General features: G+C 38.3%; 1 protein-coding gene across 1 annotated transcript in view; it reads left to right on the forward strand.

Moving 5' to 3' along the window:
* The first annotated feature begins 6044 nt into the window (after positions 1 to 6044).
* Positions 6045 to 26488, forward strand: part of LOC140228808 (uncharacterized) — a 41370-nt gene continuing 20926 nt past the window's right edge. The window contains exon 1 of the mRNA XM_072309081.1: positions 6045 to 6354. Within this exon, the coding sequence (XP_072165182.1) occupies positions 6045 to 6354 (310 nt within the window). The remainder of the gene's footprint in view (positions 6355 to 26488) is intronic.

The following is a 26488-nucleotide window of genomic DNA, read 5'->3' on the forward strand; positions in this document are numbered from 1 at the left end:
ATTTGCTGCAAAAGTATCTTCTGAAAAAAAAGTGACGGCCCCCCCCCCCCCCCCCCCCGTTGTGCCGGCCCCGTGTATATACACACTTTGAATGCATGAGAATGAAAATTTTTAGTTGATTTGGCTTAAAGGTTTAAAAGACCAAAGGTTTAACTAAAATCGCACGAAAACAGTACAGGCGCGAAAGTTTTAGTGAGTCACACTTTCTGGAAATAGTGACAACGGTCATTACAGTCACTTTTTGGTGAAATGAAAATTTGATTTGATTTGATCTTATTGCCTTTTTCACAATGTAGATATAACGTTACCCAAAAAAAATCTCCCTATTATAAATTGATTACAAATTCAACAGAATGCGTAAATCGTAGTTATGTATACGCACAATTACAGAAAAAGTACTAATCATTTAATCAAAATGAGTAGATGACCTCACAAGTCTCCAATTTGCTTGCAACAAAATCTACATTTTTCTTTTAAACGCGTTCAAAAAGGAGAAGAGGTGATATTCTGCACATCACACTGATCTGGTGTTGTAACAATAATTTAGTAATCACAAATTTACAAAGGGAATGGGAGAAGTTTGCTGGGTTCCTGTGAATAAGATACTTCATGGTGTTATCATGATCACACCAATGTCAATGGAAGACATTATTTTGACGATAATTCACACATCTGCATGATTATGACCAACACACATTATACAATAAATTGTTTGATTTGGTTTGATTTGGTTTATTTCTGCATTTTCTTTCTCCGAATACAATAACAAATGAAAACAAAGTGATACAGTGTATGCAAAAAAGGAGAGTATAACATACAAATCAATATGAGAAATTACAATTTCATAACAACATCAGTATGTAATAACACATGAATCAAAGCAACATATTAAGGCATACTGTATTTATGAATGAACAAAAGAGAAATCAATAGGAGGAACCGTCATTATTAGCAGAGCTTGACGTGTATGAGGCCCTATCTATATACGAATATATTTCACACCAATAGATTTACACATAAAACTCTTGATCTTAACTTTATATACCAAACACACTTTGCTAAAAACAACAACAACAACAACAACGGAAAAGAAAAACAGTGACTTGACGCTTTAAGCAAAAAGAAAAAAAGCACGCAGCACCATTGACTACTGGTATAATAGAAGTGTAGGTGTGTGCAAGTGTGTTCTTGTCACTCTTTTTTTTTTTCTTATCAACACGTTATGGAGTTTCCATATAGTCTTTAGAGAGATTGTGTGACACATATCGGCAACATCCCCAATAAAAGTCTATCAAAGTGTAACTTAATGAAGAGTGAGCTATACACAAGTGTGTGCATAATTGCAGGCTAGAAACACATGCTTTGACAATGTACATGGTGGATCCATTGAGACCCCTGATGCATCCTTCAAACACGTAATGAATATATGACATGCATATATATATACCAGCTCGGGATATGGGATCTTAAAGGCCGGAAGATGGGGAGAGGAGCAAACTATTATGGATGTCTACAATTGACCCGGTTTGTCTCAACAAATCCATAAAGAAATTATGAGTGAACAAGGGGAGGAGGAATGTTATGTGTAACGAGGATAAACTGTCTACACACAAACAAGGCAACACATATATAATTGCGAGCGTTTACCTTTGCACTGTCGTCCGCAGCTGAAAGATATTTTGAAAGGCTGGAGAGAATGAGTATTAGGTGGGAGTTCATTTTTATACGGCTACTCCCGATAGTTATTGTTCAATTTGTTCAAGGCTTGGGCAGCCAGAGTTTATTATGTTGTTTTGTTGTTTTTGTCTTTGTTGTTGCTTTTAAGTACTTCATCTACTATTTCTCTAGTATTTTTTTTATCCTGATTTCTTCTCTCAAATATTCTTGACTCAAATCATTTACAATATTTAAGCATCATGATTTCAACACATTCAAACGAAGACACGATTTTTTATTTTATTGTACGTGTGTGAAGACAGACTTTCGTGGATGAACAAACACAGAAAACATGCTCTTAACGATGAAGGAAGACGGCCAAAGTAGAAATGATAATGATGACATTATCATGGCATAATAAAAACGAGAAAAAGCAGAAAACACGAGCATGACGAGAGGAGCAACAAGATTGGTAATCATGAATAAACAAGTGTGAAAATTATCATGTTCACATGTGCGTGTAAATCACATTCACACTGTCTAGACAAGCTACCAGGTACCTATTCCATGGCGATGATATACTTGACCATGTTGACAGTTGTGCTACAGATGCATCTCGCCCAGCTCAGCTCCTTGCACCAAACGAACTGCAGTTTCGAGCTCAAGGCGCCATCACATGACATCACAAAGGTCACAATAGAGGAAGCCACGCCCACGAACTTGCCGCAAAGGATACTTGGAAAATGATGCTCCTACAGAGTCCGGCGAGATCTTGACTCCAGACTCCTCCATTCCTTGGGGCAAGGGGGACGGCTGTGAGGGGTGAGTTTAAAGAGACAGGTAACTTTTCCTTACGCATACTATGTGTATGAACAAAACAGCTTTCTTTTGTTAAAACCTAAATACATCTTTTCTCAAATGCAATGCTTTAAATCAAATCTGACCTTTTGACAGTCGCTTTTACAGTATCAATGTCCAAAAACTTCTTTAAGAGTGACATACATCGCTTTATATGAGATGTTTTCTTAAAACATAATATTTCCTCAATGTTTGTCATCACTAGAGAACAAAATTCCGTTCTCCACATTGGGATTTTATGCAACTTTCCTGCAAATATCAATAATTGTCTGAACCGTTTTCTAGCCACAAGGGATTTACCTTTGTTTTCGAGCCTATGGCCGTAAAGGTCGGCTGGCATTTTTTTATCTTTTGCTCGACAAGTTTCGAATCCACTGCACTTGGCATCTTTTCCTTGGTTTGCCACCTTTTATGGCTCCTTCAAAACAACAAAATAGTGGTCAGACGGCCCTCCATACGAAATTCCTTGGAAACGAGTCAGACTGCTAGCTTTAACACAGTAACTGTCTCAATAACTGAAAGACCACACCGAGCAGGAGCACACTACTTTGACGTCATCAGTGAAGTGACAAATGGACTCCTAGCCATGCACGATGGTATGATAGGGGACAACGTATTGGTCGTAAAAGAAGAGAGGAAAATTGATTGACTTTGGAATATACAGCAATATTAGATCTCTCTATACCTATACCAGTGGACGATGATTTCATTGCAGAATATCGAAACACTGGAGAGTTTGGACATATCCCCCCCCCCCCATGTGTTTTTTGAAGAGGAGCCTTGATCAATGTCACGTGACGACGTCTTTGAGAGAGCTCGGGCGAAAAGTGATTTTTTTCTGATTGACATGACGCTGACTGCTGTGCAAAGGTCTGGATTTTATTAGCATCATCATCACGAAGCTCTACACTTTCCAGCTACAGTACTCGAAGGAGGAGAGGGTGACGCCAACTCATCATCTTGCTTACTGCAGGAGCATGACTGATGATGGTGGGGGGGGGGGGAGGGGGCTGGGGGTACATGAAACAAGATGGGAACAGTAGCAACTTTGCCGGATCATGGAGTAATTACACATGTGTAAAGTGTTCTGAGACTGAGTTGAAGACTTGGCTGGTCAGTAAGGACAAGCTGAAGAAAGATCTTAAAGGGATGATAATATGGTATCGTGGAGATGTGAATTGAGCTTTTAACTTTTTTTTTTGCGAGATACTAAGAAGTCACTTATAAAATGCTAGAACATACCATTCTTAATAGTGGAATTCAAAGTTCATTTGATGAAACCTGTTTGGAAATAACTGAGAAATAAAAAAAAAAAGTAAAACAAAGCGGTCCTAATAAAAGGTGGGTCCCACCTTTTATTAGGATTGCTTTGTTTTGGATATCAGCCATTTCAAAACCAATCTTCATCAAATTAAACATTGCCTTTTTCTTGGAATTACCTGCCCTTTCAGATTATGTCATAAAAGGTTTCTCATAAAAGTTAGAAATCTGAAGCCAGATCTCAACCAAAACTACATCATCCCTTTAACATCAGTACACAAGTGATACTTCGCATCTTCAGCTCTAATAAAATTTCCACGAGAACTGCAGCTGACGGTAAGCCAGACGGGCCCCGATCACTGATTCCTGAAGAATACTGTTGTTCAACAAGCATGAACCAGACAGGTGACCAGACACGTATAGACACAGCTCTAGCGGGTTATGAGATATTTTACTGTCCACTGAGTAGTAATAGGTAAACATATGAATGAATAGATGAATAAATCGATAAGTAAATAAATAAGTAAATAGATAAATAAGAAATAAATAGATGAATATATGTATACGTATTCAATTTATATTATTATCATTGTGATGATGATGGTAATTATGTTGATTATGATTATTGTTATTAATATTATTATCGTGACTATTACTATTATCATATCGATAATATTTTTCTGCGTTGAAGTGGTCATTTTCCCTTCGCCCCCACCAGTCTGGAGAGTATGAATGTCTTGAAGTGGTAACAAGTCTATCATTGGATAAATAACGATTATCGCGTCACATTTTACTTTGGGGAGGTAGGGCTTCCAAAAGAAATGCGATTAGTTTGATTTATTTTAAGGGATATTTTTAACAGTGCAGAAACTTAAATCAATGCAGTATTCAATGCATTATTCAAAGTATTGGTGTTCTCATGAGATTATTATTATTATTATTTAGATATGAACAAATTTATCCAACAGTTAACACGCATATCACATTTGAAGTTTTATAACTTGTTTCAAATTCACAATCTCATTTTGTAGCAAATAATGTAGAACTACGCTAGCCTTCTCGGCTGGTCTCCCCGTAAACTATGAACTCACGATGGTTATGCTAATGTCGATATATAGGTATTCTTTGTGTTGAGTCTCTTCCAATGACTATATATCCTCAACCCCCATACTCCCTGCCTCTCTCTCTCCTCCTCCTCCTCCTCCTCCTCCTCCTCCTCCTCCTCCTCCTCCTCCTCTCCAGCACCGCCTGCCCCATTTTCTTTCACAGGGGATGATGTATATTCATTCATGTGTTTGTTTTCACAAATTATCCACAGTTCAAAAGAAAGTATGATAACCAATAATTGTGATACATTGTATTAATCAGTGTTAATGTGCATAATGATATGCACACAGCTCGGTTACAGCTATGTCGATTAATTTTGAGTTGCATATTTGGAATCACTGCAATAGTGAAACTAACTACAATTTGAAATGATAGGCTCTGTTCCCAATTATGAACCTTCTTTTTACGTCGCGGCCGAGCAAGAGGGTAATTTGTATGACATGACAATAATGGTCAACACTAGCTGGCGCTAAACCGTCAGATATTCATAACCACAGCCTCCACATGCACAAGCACTTGGCGAACAATATCCCCTCCCCCCCCCCCCTAAAAAAAAACATACAACTTGTAAAAGCGATACTTTTGGTTTGGTTGGTTATCACAAACACTTCGGTAGCCCCGACTGCATGATATTACGAACGATAACACATTTTTGTTTTTCGTGCCTGATGATGTGAGGTGATTTTAAGTCGGTCTTTGTTTCCTGTTGGTTCTTTGATTGACACATGGAAAGAATTTGGGATCAGCAAGTATGTTAATCGGCTTAGGTAACAGATATATCTAACACTCCAGAGAAAGAAAGTGTACTTTTTCATCACCCTATAGGTGCGACATACAATATGACTCTTTCGCGCTCTCCGGTTAGAATTACCCTGCTTCTTTGATGAGTGTAGTATCAGTAGCAGACGATGATATCCTTTCGACGCATTCTCGTATGTGGCGTTCCAGTACTGAACACGAACGTGGAGCACCTCGCTGCGTGTGTTCTCTCTCTTCAGCACCTCTGCGCATTGATGTGAAGTCGTCGTGCCGGTTAGGTGAGCTTGCGATCAAAGAGATTCTCTTTTTGCTGCGATTCAGAATGTAGCGTTTGGTTTGACTTTGCGGTTGAGAGGAAACGAATGATCCCTGCTCGATGAAGCTTTCAGAGGAGCACTCGCAAGATGAAATGCCGACGACTTCGTACGTTCCTGCTCTTCGTGGCACTACCTGTGCAGGTGATGATTATAGTTGGTGTTCATTACACATATCGCAAAGACGAGAAACTCTTCAGCGGATTTGATAAGCACGAGAGTGGATCTTTGCACGGATCTCGGGGAGGATATCTCTCAGCAGGAAAACGCCACGATGAAGACGCAAGTGGAAGGAAACTGGAAAAATCGACAGGGAAACCGAGTGGGAAGGATGGAGAAAGTCTCGCTTTACAACATCATGACCGGAGACTGACACATCTTGGTCTAGAAAAGAAAGAGGGTAAGATTTGATTTGATTCGATTTTATTTTATTGTTCCACATCTCAAACACAAATAACATGATACAATCGATTGAACATGAGACTGGACATGGCATCGTAATTACAAAGAAAACAAGAGAAGACAATTTTACAAACATGAAATGTGGGGGACTTACTAAAAAAACAGAGCTTGTAATGTATAGGTCCCTATATAGATGAAAATGTTGGTCTTCTTAAACAACCTAGTAACAATGAAATGAAATACATCAAAGCATAACGATATTCAAGATAATAAAACAGCTATCGTACAATGCCGTATGATGCGACTTTGGGTAAGACGAATCTCCGTCGGCATCAAAACCGACGGCGAAATGCTAAAACAGGCCTTATGGGTGAAACAAACTGGAACAAAGAGTACCTGTCTATTTGTTTTGTTGGTTTGTTTGTTTGTTTTCTTTACAAAATGGTAACACTGAATTCAAATATTCTGTAGTCCTCTCATTAAAAGGGATGTATACTCTATGTTCAAATGGCTCTGATGGGATGTAAAATCAGGCAAACAGAACAGCGAAATTTTCATTAGACGGAACAAAAAGAGGAACAAAGTTTGATTCGTGCTGTCATAATATGCAAATTAGATTAGACAGGTGTCAGCTGTCCTACTGGTTTGTTTACTTGAGTTTTATGACAGTCCGGTTGTTTTTGTCAGTAAGCGTTAATGTTAGCAATTTAACTCACTCTGTCATTAGTGATACCGTCAAGAACGTTTGATAAGAATTTGGCCAACACAATATAGGGAGATAATCGGTAGCTCTCGGAAAGAGTATCTATAAAATGAGCACATAAAAGCATCAATCATTGGAATTCATGCTCGAGTTTCTTTCTAATTAGACATTAAGAGGAGATGATTTATCAAAGGTAAACCCGTAGGTGCTGCAAAGCATCTTGGTCAAATACACGTCATAATGTGGGGGCGTGTCTCTCGATGTCTTGGAGTCAAATGTTTCGACCCTTGTGGAACTCGTTCTTGCAGGGAGGTGATACAACACTGGTTTTTGTGTGATACGGATCTTTGTACGTAATTGAATCGCGTCGTCTCACTATTTGTTCGGATTTATTTTCTTTCTTGTCAGTGATTACGGATCTGTTAAGAACTCAATGTAGTAAATTACAAATTTACACTCACACATATTGATACACGTGGAGTACAGACATAAACCTCTTTCTTTTCCTTTCCTTTATCTTACTCTGCTTTACTTTAATCCAACGATGTTATGGGACAGTGCCTGTCTAGGCATTTTCCGTGACTTCACAAGTTGCATATGTGGGAAAGGGCAAAAAATTACTTTACTTTAATCGAACGATGATATAGGACAGTGTCTGTTCTTCCAGCGAAGCTTGTTCTCTCAAATGTTTAGGCATTTTCCGTATAACTTCACAAGTTGCATATGTGGTAAGGGGCATAAGAAAAGCGTGTGTCTGAGTCACACAATCTATACTGGCACATCGAAGATAATGGAATACAGAGATATATTTAGACCAATATTTAATCTATTCTCAATTAGGGAGACTCTTTTTTTTTTCGTGTTTTCTAGGTTTCCTACGTATGCTCATGTTGCTAGCATCGTGTATTTTGAAACCATCGTGAGATACTTTTGCTCCAATGGTTCGTGTTATACAAAGGTAAACAAAAATACTCGTTATATTCTGCAAGGGAGCGTACTTATTCATTTCAAAAAGAAAGAAAGAAAAAAAAAAAAGAAAACAGGAGACGAGGCACTATAAGCAGACGCCGTTGTTACCAGGGGAATGGCAGAGACATCTCCTTTCCACCTCCTGCTGGAGCAATATATAACCACATGATCATTTTAAAAGACTGTTTTATTAAATTTTTGAAATTGTCTTCACATTTTCGTGTGCCATTTACGTGCTTAAAGGTTGCCACTATAATGCAGTTATGATATTCCCTGCAAAAGGAATCGCCTTCAGGGAATTATGTCGTATGAAATGTCAAGCTTGAAAAGACTCTCAGAGGAAGAATTTGTCAGCCTATCTTTCGAGTTTGGGCAGACTGAAAGTTAATGTTTCGTGACATGATCGCCTGAGAAATCCAACACTTAAGGAGACACCGCTTCTTTAACATTAATTGTTATGATCGCACAGGGATTGATATGACTGAACAATAGAGGAGAGGGTTTTTTTCTTCTTTTTGTACATTGATAAAACATCAAACAAACAACATCAAAATAAGTGATTTATCATGGGCTGAGGTAACTATCCCCAATATGCATTTGCCCATTTCAGGAACTTCGATCATTGCTCGGTACGAGTATACAAAGTAAATTGGATGATCAGGTACAGATATTTTAACAATGGCTATCAAAGGACATTTGGCAATTTACGTTCTTTAGATTGTCCTTTTGTCAACAAGAGTAAAGAAAAAAAAAATCAAATCTCCCCATTTTTCATTCCCGAAAACCCATCTACTCTAGCCACCGCACAATACACACTCTTCAAACACGCCCGAGGGAACTGCCTCGTCGTGATTTTATGACTCTGTGTAATTGATTGTTAACCTTCTTCACTTTACCCTGAAATTGGTTGTCGTTGACATGAGAAGTTGATGACATGCCTGCTATTTCTCCCACTCTAGGTATAAATATTATATGAAATAAAAGAGAGAAAGAGAGAAAGGGGGAGGAGTGGGGTAGAGGGTGGAGGTGAATTGGAACGATTCCTTTGATGTCGTTAACTAAATTGCCGTGCGTGTATAGTAGTGCTATTTGTATCTTATCCAAAATAGTCGAGTTGTACTTTAAGAAGATTATACAGAGGTCAGCCAGTGTGATGTCGTTTTCATACGGCGAGTTATGCATGCATGTCAATACATCTCTATGTGACAAGGCTGCGGGAAAATACAAAATCCTATGTTAGTGATTGTGTATCAAGACGATAGGAAAGTATAAATAAGACATGAACGTTAACAACTTGATAACGATATGTTACTGTTATTGTTATTGTTATTGTTCATTTTCCATCTGTGAAGATGGCTGGATAGCCCGTATTCAGCTACACTATAAGCTGGTCAGTCTTCCATGGCAATACATGGGGTCCAGTTGGATGCGAGGTGGGACCACTTCACCGGGTTGAACATCCTGGTCTTTGCGATGAATGAATGAAGAGGGATTTTTTTACGTTCATGAGTTGTGACTCTCTCATTTACACGGGACCTCCATTATATGTCCTATCCGAGGGACAGAGTGTTTTGCCTCTTGCTAGAGGGGACGGTATGTTTACACACAACATTGCTCAGTCCAGACTCGGGTTCGAACCCGGGCCCTTAGGATTGTGAGGCAGACGTGCTGCCGACTGAGCCAACTCACCGTGATTTCAGAGAAAGGGCCATCTAAGACAATTTGAAGGAAAGCCTGCCGCAGAACCGACATTACGATTATTATACATGATACAAAACTTGAATGTACCGGACCACTATGACACGTGATCTCTATGATTTCAATTCATTTTTTTTTTTTGGTTTAATTTTTGCAGAATTTATCTTACAAATACTGGTATAGCCTACATGTCGACCTATAGATTATACAAGTATAGTGATATATCTGGCTAAATGACTTTCGTTAGACAGGCTAATATTTGGCAGACGTCACATAACAGACGAAGGAATTAGTGCCCCGATATACGCTGATCCCGAGTCAACCAGGCACGAAATACCAGAGCGTGTCAAGTGAAACGTGTTTTTTTTTTCTTGTCTTGCCAATTGCCTATCTTCTTATGGTGAAACTGTCAAATTATGTATATAGCATGCTTTATACAGCCCCATATTGCCGTTCTGTGGATAGTAGTATGTCCGTTAGATAAAGGAAATGTCCACATTATTGTACTTTAAAGGGTAGACAGTTCGGGTTTGATTCGAAGGCATGTTTTTTGGTGGTCAATCATCCACACTTTATATTGTTTCCTAATGATAACTGCTTAAACGGCAAAAGTATTTTCATGAAATTCATATAAACTTCGTCAAGAACACCAATTACTTGATTTCTTGATTTTCATAGACATTTGAAAAGTCAGTGGTGAAGCTCAATATTGAAATTATGGTGGTGTCTATGTGTGTTTGTATGTGTGTGTGCCCATATTTAAATGAGTATCGATGAATACAGGTTCTGTGATAGATGGTGCTTGAAGATTGAGATTACTTTCTGAAATATTGCAATCATTATGAAATATATAATTGTATGTATGACGACGGATATGAATCAATTAAAGGATCTATTACAGAAGATTTTCCTTTCATCTTGTTCTCTATATATATTTTCCTCAAAAAATAGTTATAGGCTTGCCCACTGCATAGTAACAGTGCTGTAAGCTACCTCCCGAATAAGTTTTATTATAAGGATATTGTCGCAGATGCGTCATTTGCTTAAGTACATTAAATTTCCATCTCGCTTGACTGTGGTGACAAAAGCCCTCCAAATTGTCCCGAGTTCTTCAGTGTACCAGTCGTGTGGAACCATGCAGAAAAGAAAGAACAGCATTTTCCACTGCAGGCGACATTGCCTCTATTAATCCGAGCCCAACGTGTCATAGTGATCCGCCTCCGTGTTTGCTGTCGTCCTGTCTTTTTTAACACATCAAACGAGGGCCTCAACCTGAGCTCACATGTCGTGGACAGTTATTGACAGGTGCAGCACATGGACAACCTCGTCCTCAAACAAAGCTGCCAAATTCTTGGGCTCGAAGGCATTTTTGGGCCTGCAAAGGTAGAAGAGGGGTCTGTAAAAATCAGTCGGAATGAAAAGGAGGCACTCCAAACTGCGCAGAAGCCGTAGACGTGTACTTAGTTTTGTATACTCTACGGTAGACAGTAGAACCTGACAATAGACAGAAGTAGATAGTTACATAAGTGCACGCATCTGTCAACTGGCCGATGACTATACTCGTGTATACGACAGCGTATAACACATTCACAGTAAGCATATAAGCACCTGATAAAAAGCACTCTTACGAAGGCTGTGCTTGGGGAAAGTGAAAAGTGAAATATAACTTATGGTATCATAGTATGGAGTAATGCACATTTAACGTATGGGCCTACTTGGATGAAAATATTTCTCTTGCAGAAAAAGGCGCTTCGTATGATATGATATAATGTTTCTAAATACAGGCATTCTCATAAGGATGATGAGTTATTCTCAGAGAAAAATACATGCATTTTGAAAGTAAGGGTTTGCATCACTATCGTTTGGGCCAATTCATAGCTTACATAGTTACTAATTTCCTACCGTTTTTTAACATTATGTACAAAAAATATACAAGTATTCACATATACCCCGCTCATCAAACAGGTGAATACAGGTGAAATAAACTTTGAATGAATAATGAATGAATGAATGAATGAATGAAAGTGGTACTTTTTGTTTCGTTTTATTCACTTCTCACGGCAGCCTTGCAATTTTCCTTTCCATACTTTTATGAAACAAAATGTGTTTCTGAATGATACTATATTCCATAGAATTATCTATTGTAATATGCAATAGCACATATTCATATTTTCTTTTCGGAAATGAAAATAAAATGAATGAAAAAATGAATGAATTAATTAATTAATATGAAGGTGTAATCGTATACTAGCATGCTGCATCCATTGGAGGCTCTGTCCGTCTGTGACCATTCTATCCATGCAGGTCTCAATCTTTTTTTAGATAATCTTCTTATTTTTTCTTTCAGGCATAATCATTCGACGGTACCAAATATTGCTGAGAAGAATTTAGGGAAAGTATCAAATAGATCAAGGGCGCCAAATCCTGATCAGAGACAGCTTTAACCGTATAAGGTTTGAAATCCTCTGCAATTATTCGGCGACGGGACGTGCCTGGCTCCAAGTCAAGCACAAGACCTTTTTGGTGTAGACATAGGTCTGCCTTTCATTGTTTAAGGGAGAAATGTGCAATTTTTGAAGGATTTAGGGCAAATTTGGAAAAAAAAATATCATTATTTCCCGGATGGAATCTAACTTTGTTGCATTACTGGGTAACACAAAGGAAACAGATTAAACTCTTTCTCTTCACTTATTGGTCTATTGGTCGGTGTCTTACATCTCTCGTGTGAAGGATGGGATAATATCTAGGGCTGGGAACCTTTAGCCAAGAGAACACATTGCTCTACAGTCAATGCACGGAGGACAAGCCTTTCAACTGTATTTGCACAATATTGCACGATCTGTTTCACATCTCACACTGAAATCACTACTGTATACAGCCTGTCACTAAGACAAACAGATTGTGACATCACAAAATATCTATGTCAGTCGGTCAGCTGATGTCTCATCTATATAAGCTTATGTAAAAAACAAACAAACAAACAAACAAGCACGTCTGTATAACCATGGACCTAGCGACTTGTGGAGTAAAGTTACTAACTGAAAAAAAAAGTATTTTGACGAAGACAGTACTAAGGGTATACCAAGGACAGCAAGCTCTGTTTTTCAGCACGTGTGTGTGTGTGTGTGTGTGTGTGTGATATGCGGAAGGTTTTTTTTTTTCCTCTTATTTCTTTTTGTGTTGATAGAGCATGCTAAGATATAAGCTCCAAAAGGGGAAGATTGGGGGGGGGGGGAATCAAGAAAACTTATGACTTTAGAGGGATCCGCCAAGAGATCTTTCTGTCGAAGACAGAAAGGGACATTGACCCTTGACCCAACCACCCACGAGCTGTTGATATGGCAGTCGTAGTGACCCGAACAATATTGCTGATTGATGTCGTACAAAATACTAATTTGTTTTACTTTTTGCAGTTTTCTTTTTCTCTTCTCGTCCCCACCATTCCCGGACAGTTTTTAAATCTATAAGGTGAGAGGGTTACAGGACTTTTCGTCGATGAAAAGCTGTATTGTAAGTCTTTGAAGACATGGGTTTGATATAACATATTTGGTCACAGTGAGAAGAATGCGTGACTTCACACATTCCGGAAGGGTGTTCACCCGAACAACTGCCAACTCTTTCAGAACGAATCCATTTACCCACCTGCTGAGTGACTGTTGCTTATTTATTTCGAAGGAAGGAAGTGTGAATTTAGATCCAGGGCTACGACAGGCCTGCACATAATTGCTACTTCAACACGTCTGCGATAATTATGTCCTATTAATTTGAACGCTCGCACTCTGCTTTAAAAAAAAAAAAAAAAATCAAACCAGATGCTTCATAGTAATTAGGCAATTTTAGCATGCAAGTAGAAAAAGCACAATAAATCAGTGAAGAAAAATATCCTTACACTGCCTTAGATAGAGATGTGTGTGTGTTTTGTTTGTTTGTTTGTCTTTGCTTGGTCAATATTGTGTGCTTTATGCACTAAATACTTATGCATAAGGGATGGAACTACAAGATTTGGGTTTGTACTTTTGATTTATCAATGTTTGTGTTTTGTTTCGTTTTTGCGGGGCTGTTTTTGCGAGGATGTAAAATGGACTTAAAACTCATTCAGTCTTCTTTTATTTTTCTTCTCTTCTTCTCATCTTTTAATGTATTTTGGTTTCATGTGATGCTGGTGTAGTTAGGAGGTTGACACTCCAAGTCGAAACACACTTTTCACAACCTGCCTAGAAAGCATGACCTGTGCAATAAAACAGTTAGATCCTTTAAACATTCACTTTGCGAGTCAATAACTGGAAAGTGCATTTTACAGTAATGCGCAGCTCCCGCGTAGCATTACAGATTGTGTTGGTTCTTCACTCATTTTCTGTCCCCTAAAAAGTCATTCTAAAGGATGTATATATTGGGCATAAAAGAAGTAAAAGTTGGTGTAGTTAGTAGATTGACACTCCAAGTCGAAACACACTTTTCACAACCTGCCTAGAAAGCATGACCTGTGCAATAAAACAGAACATAATGTTGAAGAAGAAATGCAATCACTTCATCTGGACTGCCTGTGCTGAAACGGAACCCTATCAGAGACTCGAATTAGCAACGTACATTGTCATGGTTTAGCACGGAAATCTTCTAGCATAATTTACGTCAAGATTATTCTCCTGCGTGCCGTAATCTCCTAAAAGCAGTGATATTTATAGCGCACAGTCCACATTCGGCTGACGCAACTCATTGATTATGTATTCTATCAGGCACAAGAGGCGAGTTTATCCACATGGCTACATTGAGGCTTGTAAAACTCATAAACGAGGACAATAATTATGGTACAAACACAAAGGGTATATTCGTGCTATTCTAACTCTCGTCACAATTAGAATTTAAACTACAAATAGTTTGTTGCAGTATTTGTCCTGAGTAGAGGTGCAGTGTTGTTGGTTTACCTCCACCTCCTCTCAAGAATCCCGACCGAAGTTGAGTGTTGGAGGAGGAAATCCAACCCCAAAAAGAAAAAAAAATTCTAGACGAAAGAGTTAAAAATTCCCCTCAGGACATTCCAAAAATCAAGTAAGAAGTAAGGAAGATATGACATTTTGAAATTTCACATTTTCTCCGGAAAATATAGCCTGACCAGTCCTTATGGATATTCAAATGAGCGAGTTAATGATGCCATGCCCTCACATTTTTTTTTAACAATACACGAAAAAATGGTGTTTTTAGCCTGATACATGTAAAAACACATTGTCATACCAAAATATATCACTTAACAATTGTACTTTTTTTTTTTCATTTTGGGTGGTTTTAACCCAAGTTTTATATTCATACAGCTGAAATATGAGATCTTTGTCATTTGTGTATATGAAAATGAATAAGAAATTGTGAAAGCATGAACATTTTGAATATTGATAGCTACTGGTCAAGAAGTGTTTTCCGAAAAAAAAAAAATCGGTTTGTTTAAATTTCAAAATGTCGTAACTTCGTTTTCATTCGATTTTGATCGTTATTGCATTGTTCTGCGGATAATTCTTTTCTCTTTCTTATGGAATTGATAAATTTTGGAGTGGATTTCTTCTTTAGCGGCAGAGGAATGACAGACAAAGAAAGCGATGGCACCTTCAAATCTGTGCGTGATGGTTTTGATACATGTTCATGCCTTCTAGCTATTTCTGGTGGAAGCCGATCGTGTGTTTTCTCACCAGAAATGTGTCAAAACAACAGTCCCGGCCTTTTTCTACTCCAACGCCCCATGAATCCCACGCAGAGATTATTTTCGTTCCTGCATGGCTGTTCGGTGTATATCCCAGACCTGTATCCCTAGGGCGTACCCTTGACCCACATGCCATTGGATCTGTCCAATATATCGATATATCATTGGGATCAGAGGTTCAGACTGGCCACCCGCAAGGGAATACAAATCACCACTCTGTCCTTTGATGATGTAGTCTCCATGGACTTGACGCATGTGCTGTGTCCTTAAAGGGTAGTTTAGTATTGGTGGAGATGAAAATTTGGCTTTTAACTTTTTTCGAGATACCCGGAAACCACTTATGAAATAGTACAGAGGATACCATTCTAGGAGGAATTCAAAGTTTATTTGACGAAAATCGGTTTTGGTATGGCTGAGGCACCCAAAAACAAAGTAAAACAAAGCGATCATAATAAAAGCTGGGTCCCAACTTTTATTAGGATCGCTCTTTTTTTGGATATCTCAGCCATTTCAAAACCAATTTTCATCAAATAAACGCTGAATTCCTCTTAAAATTACATGCTCTTTCAAATTTCATAAAAAAGTTTCTCATTATCTCACAAAAAAATGTTAGAAATCTGAAGTTAAGTCTCAACCGAAACTGTATAATCCCTTTAAAGGACAAGTTCACCCAAATGAAATTGTGTGGATTGAGTGAATGCAGCAATATGTGTAGCGAAAGTTAAGGGAAGATCGGACAATCGATCCAAAGCTATAATAAAGTTTTAGTGCCGCCATCGCTGGGTGAGAATATTACAACAGCTTCGGACATCACTGCAGGAGAACGAACAAAATTCGACGCATTATTTTCATATTTTGTAGCAAACTGAAAGAGCCCTGAAAACTGAAATTACCTCTTTGAGAGAGCAGGTAAACGATATGAACCTTAAATTGACGTGTCAGTAACAAGTCAACGAATGTGTAATTTTCATTTTTTAAAAAAGAATAACTTTTATGGAATTCTCTTAATATTTTCTTCATTGTCGTGCAGTGATGTCACTGTTTTAGTCTTCTAATCCAGCGATGGCGGCACTAAAACTTTAGATATTCATAAGTTTTGAACGGAATCTCCGATTTTTCTCAAACTTCACCGAAGTGTTTTGCTATCATTGCGCATTCACTCAAACAATGCAAACATGAAATCATACGGTGAATTTGTCTTTTCTAATAAAAGCATACGCGTGTCACGAGGGAGAAGCAGCAGACGTCAGTCAAAGAGCGTGTTGTTGTGTCAGACGACATTCTCATAGTCATGTTTGTTCATTTTCCTGTTTATCTTTCACCTGCTAACTTCTTCAATGACAATTATTCCTCGCAGCAGTCAATGTACTTGACATTACTTGCATTGTTTAATATTCAAAAAAAAATCATTAACGCGGGGGGGGGGGGGGGCTACATAAGGCACGTACAATTTTGTGTCAATGCATCCAGATAATATGCTTCCGATATGAAATATGATTAAAATCTCAAAATAACAAAATTCACGATGACCTAACCGGTACTGTAACAGCAATGTTTGAACATGATTACTCGGTCAGGTAAACAAGATCATTCCAGAGACATGCTACAAAGGCAGTATTTAACCTAGAGGAAGTATTCTCTGTTAAGGGTAAATTTACCATCCCCCTAATTCCCTCTCCCAACCCCTACCCCCCCCCCCCAAAAAAAAAAGGTGACACATGCCTCTTGAAATGATTTTAACTGACTTCACCCATACTGTTTACTTTTTTTTCTTGAGGATCATTGGAAGACGGCCATAGAAGTGAGCATAAGCAGCCACGATCCTGTCTTCACCGTATGCTAACGCCAAGCCACGTATGACTGCATAAAGTTACATATGCATGCATGACTGGATTTCTCATTTGCGCCTCTTTTACTTGCGGCTAACGTCCTGCCTTTGTTCGTCAATTTCGAAGATTCACATCCCCTACACAATCATAAATCTCGATTTAGAACATTTTTTTCTCAATCGGTTGTGTGTATGAGAAGGTAGGTAAGTTGGATACCTATAATTATATAGGCGGGGTTTTTTTATATATTGTAGAGGACAAGAGCAGCATCGGACATTATGTGCCTTATTGAAAATCCTGAAATTAGCTTTAACTTATCTTTCATTTGTCGGGAGTTAAATGAACTATCAACTATTTTGTCCTTACTTGGTATGTGAGAATGTGGTGTTTGCTGATTTCATTTCGCCTTGAACACATTAACTTGGGGGAACCGATTCAACATCGGTTAGCCCATCACCTTCTCTTTCAACCAATCTGAGCAACTCCTCAAGCGAAGTGATAGAACGCGCTTTGCATTATTTTCAAAGATATTCATTGTAACAACACACTGCCACAGTTACATCATTTAGGCACCCAAAAATATACCTTTGGATGTGTCATATGACCTTTTTCAACATCAAGACAATGGCAAAGAAATCTTCGGAGATATTAATTTTATATACCTACTTGTTACATTCGCTGGACCGGGGGAGTTTGTTTATGACACACAATGATAAAACACACGCTTTTGTTGCTTCCTTCCGCAATGTCGCTCAAATCTTACGCGCTTGTATATATCTCAAGGGAAAGGAGCGACCAATCACAACAAAGCACTACCCCCTCTAACCCCCCCCCCCCCCGAGAATTCCCAGACTAATAAAAAGAAAAAGAAAAAGAGAAAAATAAAAATCCGCGACCCCTCTATCTGTATCATACTTCCATGCAAACATTTGCGTTCAACAGGGACATTTTAGAATACAAATGATATTCACGAAAGGAAATAACAGTGGCTGCGACCTGAATAAGCTTTAAAGGGTGTGACAGTTCTGGTCGAGGTTAGCTTTTAACGTTTTGCGAGATATTCAGAAACCACTCTATGAGATGTCAAAGAGCATGCAATTCTAAGGGGTATCAAAAGTTTATTTGATGAAAATCGGTTTTGAAGTGGCCGAGATATCCAAAAACAAGGTGAAATATAGAGATCCTAATAAAGTTGTGGCCTGTAGTCTTTTATTATTATCACTTTTTGGGATATCTCAGCCGTTTGAAAACCAATTTTCATCAAATTAACGTTGAATCCTTCTTAAAATTACATGCTCTTTCATATTTCATAAGAGGTTTCTCATTATCTCACTTAGGAATGTAAAAAACATGAATCCCCACCTCAACCAGTACTGTACAGTCCCTTTAAGGTGTCCAGATGTGACATCATCCAATATTGAAATCACAGTGCCAGTGGAAGGTTCCTACAAGAAAGTAAAAGTGACATGAAAGCTGAACTATTCTCTTCGCTGTAGACCAAATGTCATCATCTCAAGTATCTCGTAATGGAAATGCTAGTGTGCGTTGGTTGTCGTAAGGAATGAAAAGTATTTAATAAAGTAATCATGCTCCCATCGAATGCATGGGTAATGTCATTATGCAATACGTTCGCATGGAGTGGTCTTCCTCTTCTTTCCATTAGACCTATATGAAAGATTCAGATCTGACCAAAAAAATAAAAGAAAAGAAAAAGAAACAACGACTTAATATGAAAACGGTTTGTCTCAGCATGGCTATTGGTCATGTACTCATCTGTCCGTTACTTCATTTATATACGTCTCACGATTCCATGGCAACTCGTTTGTGCTTCCTACAATAAGGACCTGTCACTAAACCGGTTAATCGGATCGTACGGGCGGATATCCAATCAATTCCGTGCTTCCTATCAGTCGGAACATGGCTCCATAGCCTCTCGCAAGAGAATAAAATAGCCGAGTTGACTTGATGCAGACGGACCCTCTCCCTCTCCCTCTCTGTGACATATGGTGCAAATGAGATGCGGGGACACCCTTGTAAGTGAAGTTTTATAGGAATGAAGTAAACAAAACTGAATCATTCAAAAGTTCCCATGAGAATTTCATTATTTTTTTCTGATGACTCTCCATCAGTGTTATGTCTTGCAATAATTCCCCGGTCTATGTTGCCATGACAACCAGACCGAAAAGGGGATATTTTGACTGAATTCCAGACTCACTTCATGTTTGTGCAACTTTTCGTCGTGCAGTGATAGAGAAAGCGTAGCTTAAAGGTGACCACCCCTCAGAGGCCTATAAGCTCGACATTATCATGCAGAATTTCCGTCACTCGTTCACGATGAACACAGTCGACACTCAAAGAAGATTATGTGATTCACATTTATCACTTAGGCCTACCTCCTGCATGCGTGTCTGTGAATGTGTACATTAATTGCGTGCTTGTATACTGAGTGGCGGCGTGTTCTTGTAAAGTTGTATATATTGTAGTTTAATGACGTCTTGTGAATTACCTTCTAAAATACCAGGAAGAGAAAACAGGAATTGTTGCTACAAACGCTGATCATGAGGATGCTAGCAGGAGTACAAACAAATTGCTTACAGGAACCCAAACCAAAGCAGTTACAGTTTACACGACATATCCTTCTTCCCCCTTCGCTTCTCTTCACTCCCGTGTAATTATATTTTCGTCGGCGACCCTTTCCACGGCTAGGCCATCGTCATCGACCTCTTACCGAATGGAGTCCCTCCTACATACCGAAGCCAGTAAAAGATAAAGCTAGAAGCTCTATACAGAGAATTCATGTATACATGTGCGGCTGTCCTTTATAACAGATCGAATGAACTGCTTTATTTTCAGCGACTGTCTGTCGAATATCTTTATGCGACATGACTTCATGTTGCGATATACCGTACCTGCTCAATCACCAGCCTGTGTATATAATATGCATTTGAATAAAAAGTATATTGCGTAAAAAGGGTCAGTTGAGGAGTGGGTGATTAATACACAATGTAATGAGGCACAGTTATACTTTACTTTTCCGGAGCGATGACGTAGATCAGAGCCATGTTAACGTCTGTAATGCTAGCATTAATCATAAAGAAGTATCTAACCTTCATGTCATGAATGACTGTCGTTAATGGAAATCGACATTGTAAAATCAATTGTAGATAACTCCTCTTACTGCGATCATTGATTCTACATTATTTTTGTCACTGACTTCAAATTTTCTTGGTTACGTTCGACGTTTGTTCGATATGTTTTAGACATCCTCCAGATGACTGGATGAGGGGAGTGGGTTCTTTCTTAGAAATTATGGTGATTTAAAATTCCGTCATTTAGTCCTTAGCTGATATGCCAATTAGTTGTATGATTACTTTATGCTGAATACTTTTAATTATTGGCTGTCTTGTACATACAGCAGTGGGAACGTCAGTAGGATCTCCACCTGTATGTATTCAGAAGTTTAAGCCCGAGTTTAAGATTAATAGGTATACGCCAAGGTGGTGGGTCAGCTATGAGAATCACCATCCCAGTGGTGAGTTTGAATAGAAAGTACTGCCTCATACCGTGTTAATAATTTGTCGCTCTATTCATGCTATTCCTGATGTCTGGACATATACTTTGTCCATATCTACGAAACCATCTCTGCTGCTTTATTCGTCCAAGACCTTGCTGCTCAATTCATAAGTGAACCCTCCTTACGCACAAAGTCAACAACCTGCGTAATGAGGTACAATATATGAAACCTGACTAGTATAAAGTTTTTCAACCTCTGACTGTGCTGTCGTCTCTGAACTCCGGATCTTATATGTGGGAACTACAGAAGGAACTTCTCCCATGGTTTAAAGGGTAATTACACCCAAATAATATCAGTCATGTGGATTAAGTGAATGCAGCAATATCTGTTGAATGCATCAACGGAGTTTGAGGAAAATCGGACAATTCGTTGAAAAGTTACGATTTTTTAAAGGTTTCGGTGCAGACGGCGTTGGATGATGAGAAGACTACTGCAATTCGTAACGTCACGTATAATGTACACTATAATGAAGAAAATGTTCAAAAATATTTCATTTTCTTTTAATGAGAAGTGCACATTTCCTCAACCTGTTACTGACATTTCCCCTACTTTCTGAAATAGGTTAGGCAAGTGCGCTGTTATTATGGTAGCAAAGTCGAAATATGTCTAATTTTATTTGATTTTTTTTATATCGTTGTCCATATCGACATGATGTCCCAAAGTGTTGTAGTCCTCTCATCCAGCTATGGCTGCAACGAAACTTAAAAAATTCATAATGTTTAAACTGATTGTCGAACTTCTCTATACGTTCAACTAATATCGCTACATTCTCTCGTTTCACCTAGTATTTGGAATCATTCTCCTTTAAAGGGACAGTTGACTTACCTTCATGTCTGGCGCATGCGGAAGGCAGCTGCAGGTTGATCCATTTAAATTCCCTCAATTTTAACCAACAGGGCTAATTGCTATCACATCAGTATTGATGAAAATGTCGTCATTTTCCTTTAAAAGTGTACTTTCCCTTTGAACTTTTTTTTTTTTTTTTGGGGGGGTAGTTTTTACTTTGATAGGGAGCGAGTGCAATATTATTATCTTGTGATTGGTAAGACACGCATATGCATACAAACGTTCGAACACTCACACAGGAGTAAAGTATGTGAGGATTATACAGTATTATCATTGAGCTATACAACATGTACATCAAGCCCCATGTTATCAAATACTCGGATCCATCAAGTAGGCACGGGTGAGATTAGGGACACCCACAATAATTGCTCAGACACTTAACGACTCACATAATCAGATTTATCCTTTGGTGGCTACATGAAGCGTTGTACGCATTACCAGTCTTCTTCCTTTTCTTCTTCTCCTCTTTTTTTATCAAAATTTGAAACCAAACTTTCCATGATAACTGATTTCCTTTCCCCACCATCCGTCATTCTTGACATCACTCACGTGATAATGTTCACCAGTGATTAATTGAGGAAACTTCGCGTCTTCTTTTCCGGTCCAATGCCGTGTATTCATCTTTGCTTGTTTTCATTATCTATGTGGAGTAATGCATGCTGTCACAGCAGAAATTGCGATAATGATATAATACTCGTCATCATAATCGAATTCCGGCGAGAGATTATTGCATTGCTCATTGACAAATGTAGTTGCTCTTCAAAATGCGATTTCCGTATATACTGCTGTTTAGGATGCATCCATTTAAAGAAGAACTGATAGGAAAAAAAAAAACAGCAACGGTGTCAGAATATCCTTCTTCTTTCCCACAGCGCACGTACCTTTCAAACATGGCTGAAAATGTTTTAATGGGCTCTTTGTTTACGCAATAATGTTAATGCGATAAGAAAGGGGGAAAATAACTTGGGAAGCTTTAATATCGAGTTTACCTTGATGTATATATACAAATGTCGAAGTACAAGGAAGTCTTTACTTCCTCTCGTCACTCAATGTTATTGCCTACATGTTCTATTTCGTGTTTAAAAAAGAACACGAGGATTGGAGGAAGAGGCACGACTCAATGAATCCGGCACCTGCGCCTCTTTATAACTTTAACCTATTTCTTACATGAAAAACTTCAAACTATTTCTATTTGTTTTATTCGCTCCAGGAAAAGTTTTCTCCCTTCCTGTCAAAGATAAAAATCACCTATAAACCTGTAAGAAGAAAAAAAACCCCAACGTATATTAGACGAAATAAAAACGGCTCTTAAATCCCCTCAATCCAAATTCAAGGTGTAAAACAAGTGCCATTTTTTTTCTAAATCAATTTTATCGTTCTTATTCTTAACTTTTATACTGAGGAACAATTTTTGATAAATCTTTCGGTGAAGAGGCGCATTCTTTGTGTGTGTGTCTGTGTGCGTGTTCCAGCCCAAAATTTCCTAAATTTGCCTGACTAGGATATCAAGGATTTTATTCCCTCTTTAAGAACATGCCCTCGCCACGGTGAATGCTACGTTCTCATCCCTTTTCACAACATACAGTACAGGCCAAAAGTTTGGGGCCACCCTCAGATTTAAAAGAAAATCATACAAGACACTTCATTCTGCATTTATTCAAATGTATTGATACCGAATGGGCTATGGCAGTTCCATTACATCACACAAGCATGTTTCCAACCGGTTTTGAGTGCACTTCTGTGAACCCCAGTATAGGTTTTCGTAATATATTCAAATTTTATGCATACCTTTTAATCAAAGGTTGTTTTTGACGACCTGAAAGCTTGTCCGAGGCTTGTCTGGCATAGCAACAAATGATATATGCAAACTGGATTCTAGCAATTGAATTTCATTAGGTGATCTGAGTATCCTCTCGGATCACCTTCTGTATCTGTACTCAATCTTTCTTCTTTCTTTGTTTCTTTATTTCTCCTCAAAAGTTGTGCAGAGGTTAGCTCAGAAAGTGCATTGCCTCTCAATGTCAAACTCATACCATATATGTATCATGTCGCAAAGACGACAGCGCAAGTAAAAACATAGTGATCAGTCGACCGTGACGTCACTATGACGTCATTATATGAAAACACATTTTCATGCATATCTCATTAATGGAATAGAATATTTCAATGAAATTTACGTCACATATATTTCAAGTCATGCGAATTCTACTCATATTCTCAAAATTCGTTTTTATCTCAAAACGCGCGCGTACGCGCGCGTTAAAATATTTGTATGCTCAAATCGAGCTCAAAACTTTTTTGCACACGTTTCAGACCATTTGGAGCATTTTTTGAAAAATTGAAAAAATTGGACGGACGCGTACGCGCGCGCACATATTCGCACGCACAGCTCATATGAAATAGAAATTTTCAATTTTTTCACACGGATCGGATGTCCGAAATGTCAAGGAATATTTATACCAAGTTTCAAGTCGATCCGATTCAATATGACGTCATACGGACCCGTCAAATTCAAAATTCCGCGCGTGCGTCAATGGGGATACACAGTGCAAATATGCCAAAAAACCGCCAATTTTAAATCGGATTTTACTCGTCAGGATGGACGGTGACCCCCCATTTTCTTGACATATTCTGAAAGCTGATGAGTTGTACATGTCATTTCATGGGCTGGCTATGCTGACAAAATGATTGAAAGATATCAAATTTCTGAATAAAGTAAAAAAAGTAAATTTTCAAAATGACGTCATCAAATTTCAAGTTTGCTCGAGCGTATCTCACTTATCCTTTGCTAATTTTCACCTAAATTTCAATATGTTGTAGCTTATGAAATGCTCTTTCATAAATGTAATTACACAAATTTGATTGGATGACGACATCACCTCGAAAAAATGGATTGAAGGTAACCTTGTCAAATTTGACCAGTTTACGTGTAATCTCTATGGGAGTGCAATTTTTATGGAAATGAAAATTGACATGACTATCTTTATCGAGCACTAGCTCACTTATGCTTCGGTGAATTTCTCTAAGATTTTAATATGTTGTAGCTGAGACGTAGGGCTATCGTAAGTGTGCCATTTGTTTTTTCATACGTTGTCGGGATCACGTGAAAAAAACTTGGTTGAAATTAAAGCTTATCTTCGATGTATTGTAATATTTCTTTCTTTTTACAACTTTATGTGCAATAACTCAAGAAAAACATACCCTATCACCACCATATTTTGCACATATTTAGTTCATGTCACGAACATTATTTCATAAAAGAACAACTACTTGATCAGACGCCATCTTGGGTATGTAAATTAGGGTCAAAGGTCATAAATGTTTTATCCTGTATCTTGGTGAATACATGTCCTGTCTTTCCCATATTTTGCACACGCAAAGATCATGTTACAAGAATCATTTCACAAAATAACCACTCTTTGCTCAGATGCCATCTTGTCTGTGCAAAGTGGTGTCAAAAGGTCATGTGTACTTCTTTCAGTTTCTTCGTTATGACGTGTTATCTCTATGGGAGGGAATTTTTCTAGATGTGAAAATTGACATGATTGTCTTTATCGAGCACTAGCTCACTTACCCTTCGGTGAATTTTTCCTCAGATTTTAATATGTTGTAACTGAGATTTTGCGCTATCGTTCCGTGCCCTTTGTTTTTTCATATGATGTCGGGATCATGTTACAATACTTGGTTGAAATTAAAGCTTATCTTCGATGTATTGAGCTATTTCTATGTTTCTGCAACTTTCTTTGCAATAACTCAAGAAAAACAGCCCCTATCACCCCCATATTTTGCACATGTTTAGTTCATGTCACGCACATTATTTCATAAAATAACAAATACTTGATCGGACAATATCTTGGGTATGTAAATTAGGGTCAAAGGTCACAAATGTTTCATCCTGTATCTTGGTGAATACATGTCTTATCTTTCCCATATTTTGCACACGCAAAGATCATGTTACAAGAATCATTTCACAAAATAACCACTTTTTGCTCAGATGCCATCTAGGTTGTGCAAAGTGGGGTCAAAGGTCATATGTACTTGTTGCTGTATCTTCGTTATAGTGTATACAGATTTGGTACCAAAGATGGCAGATATGACTCCCTTTTCTAAATGAGAATCCAAACATCACACGGCCAATGTCTCGAACACAGATGAAACCTGCATGGCCATGCCTATTGCGATCAGGACTTGAATCATTGATTAAAAAAAAAAAAATCGGATCACCTTAATTTGTCAATGATGACAAATTACAATCTCTAGTTTATAAAGAGCACGTTAAAGGAATAGCTCACCTCTATAATGTTCCCGGGAATGAAACATCCATAAATTTGAATTCATTAGGAAAATGGTCTATTCCAATCCCTTTATGGAGACACTGTTTGGAAGAGTAGCTAAAAAAGAACCACTCCTTTGCCCAGTCAACAAAAGTAAAAGACTGTTGTGGGCCAAGAAACATAAAAATTGGACTGTTGGTGATTGGAAGAAGGTCCTTTGGACTGATGAGAGCAAGTTTCAGTTATTTGGAACAAACAGAAGAGTATATGTGAGGCGACAGGAGACAGAACATATGACTGACAGCTGTGTTGTGCCTATACTGTGAAGCATGGTGGAGTATCAGTGATGGTCTGGGGATGTTTTGGAGGAGAAAGAGCCGGAGACTTGGTTCAGGTCAAAGGAAACATGAACAAAGAGCATTACCCCTCAATACTTCAGAGGCATGCAATTCCATCTGGCTTAAGATTCATTGGTCAAAACTTCATCCTGCAACAAGACAACGATCCGAAACATTCATTTAAGCTTTGCCAGAACTACATCCGTTCAAAAGAA

Source organism: Diadema setosum, chromosome 5 (assembly GCF_964275005.1).
Source record: "Diadema setosum chromosome 5, eeDiaSeto1, whole genome shotgun sequence".
Lineage (NCBI taxonomy): Eukaryota > Metazoa > Echinodermata > Echinoidea > Diadematoida > Diadematidae > Diadema > Diadema setosum.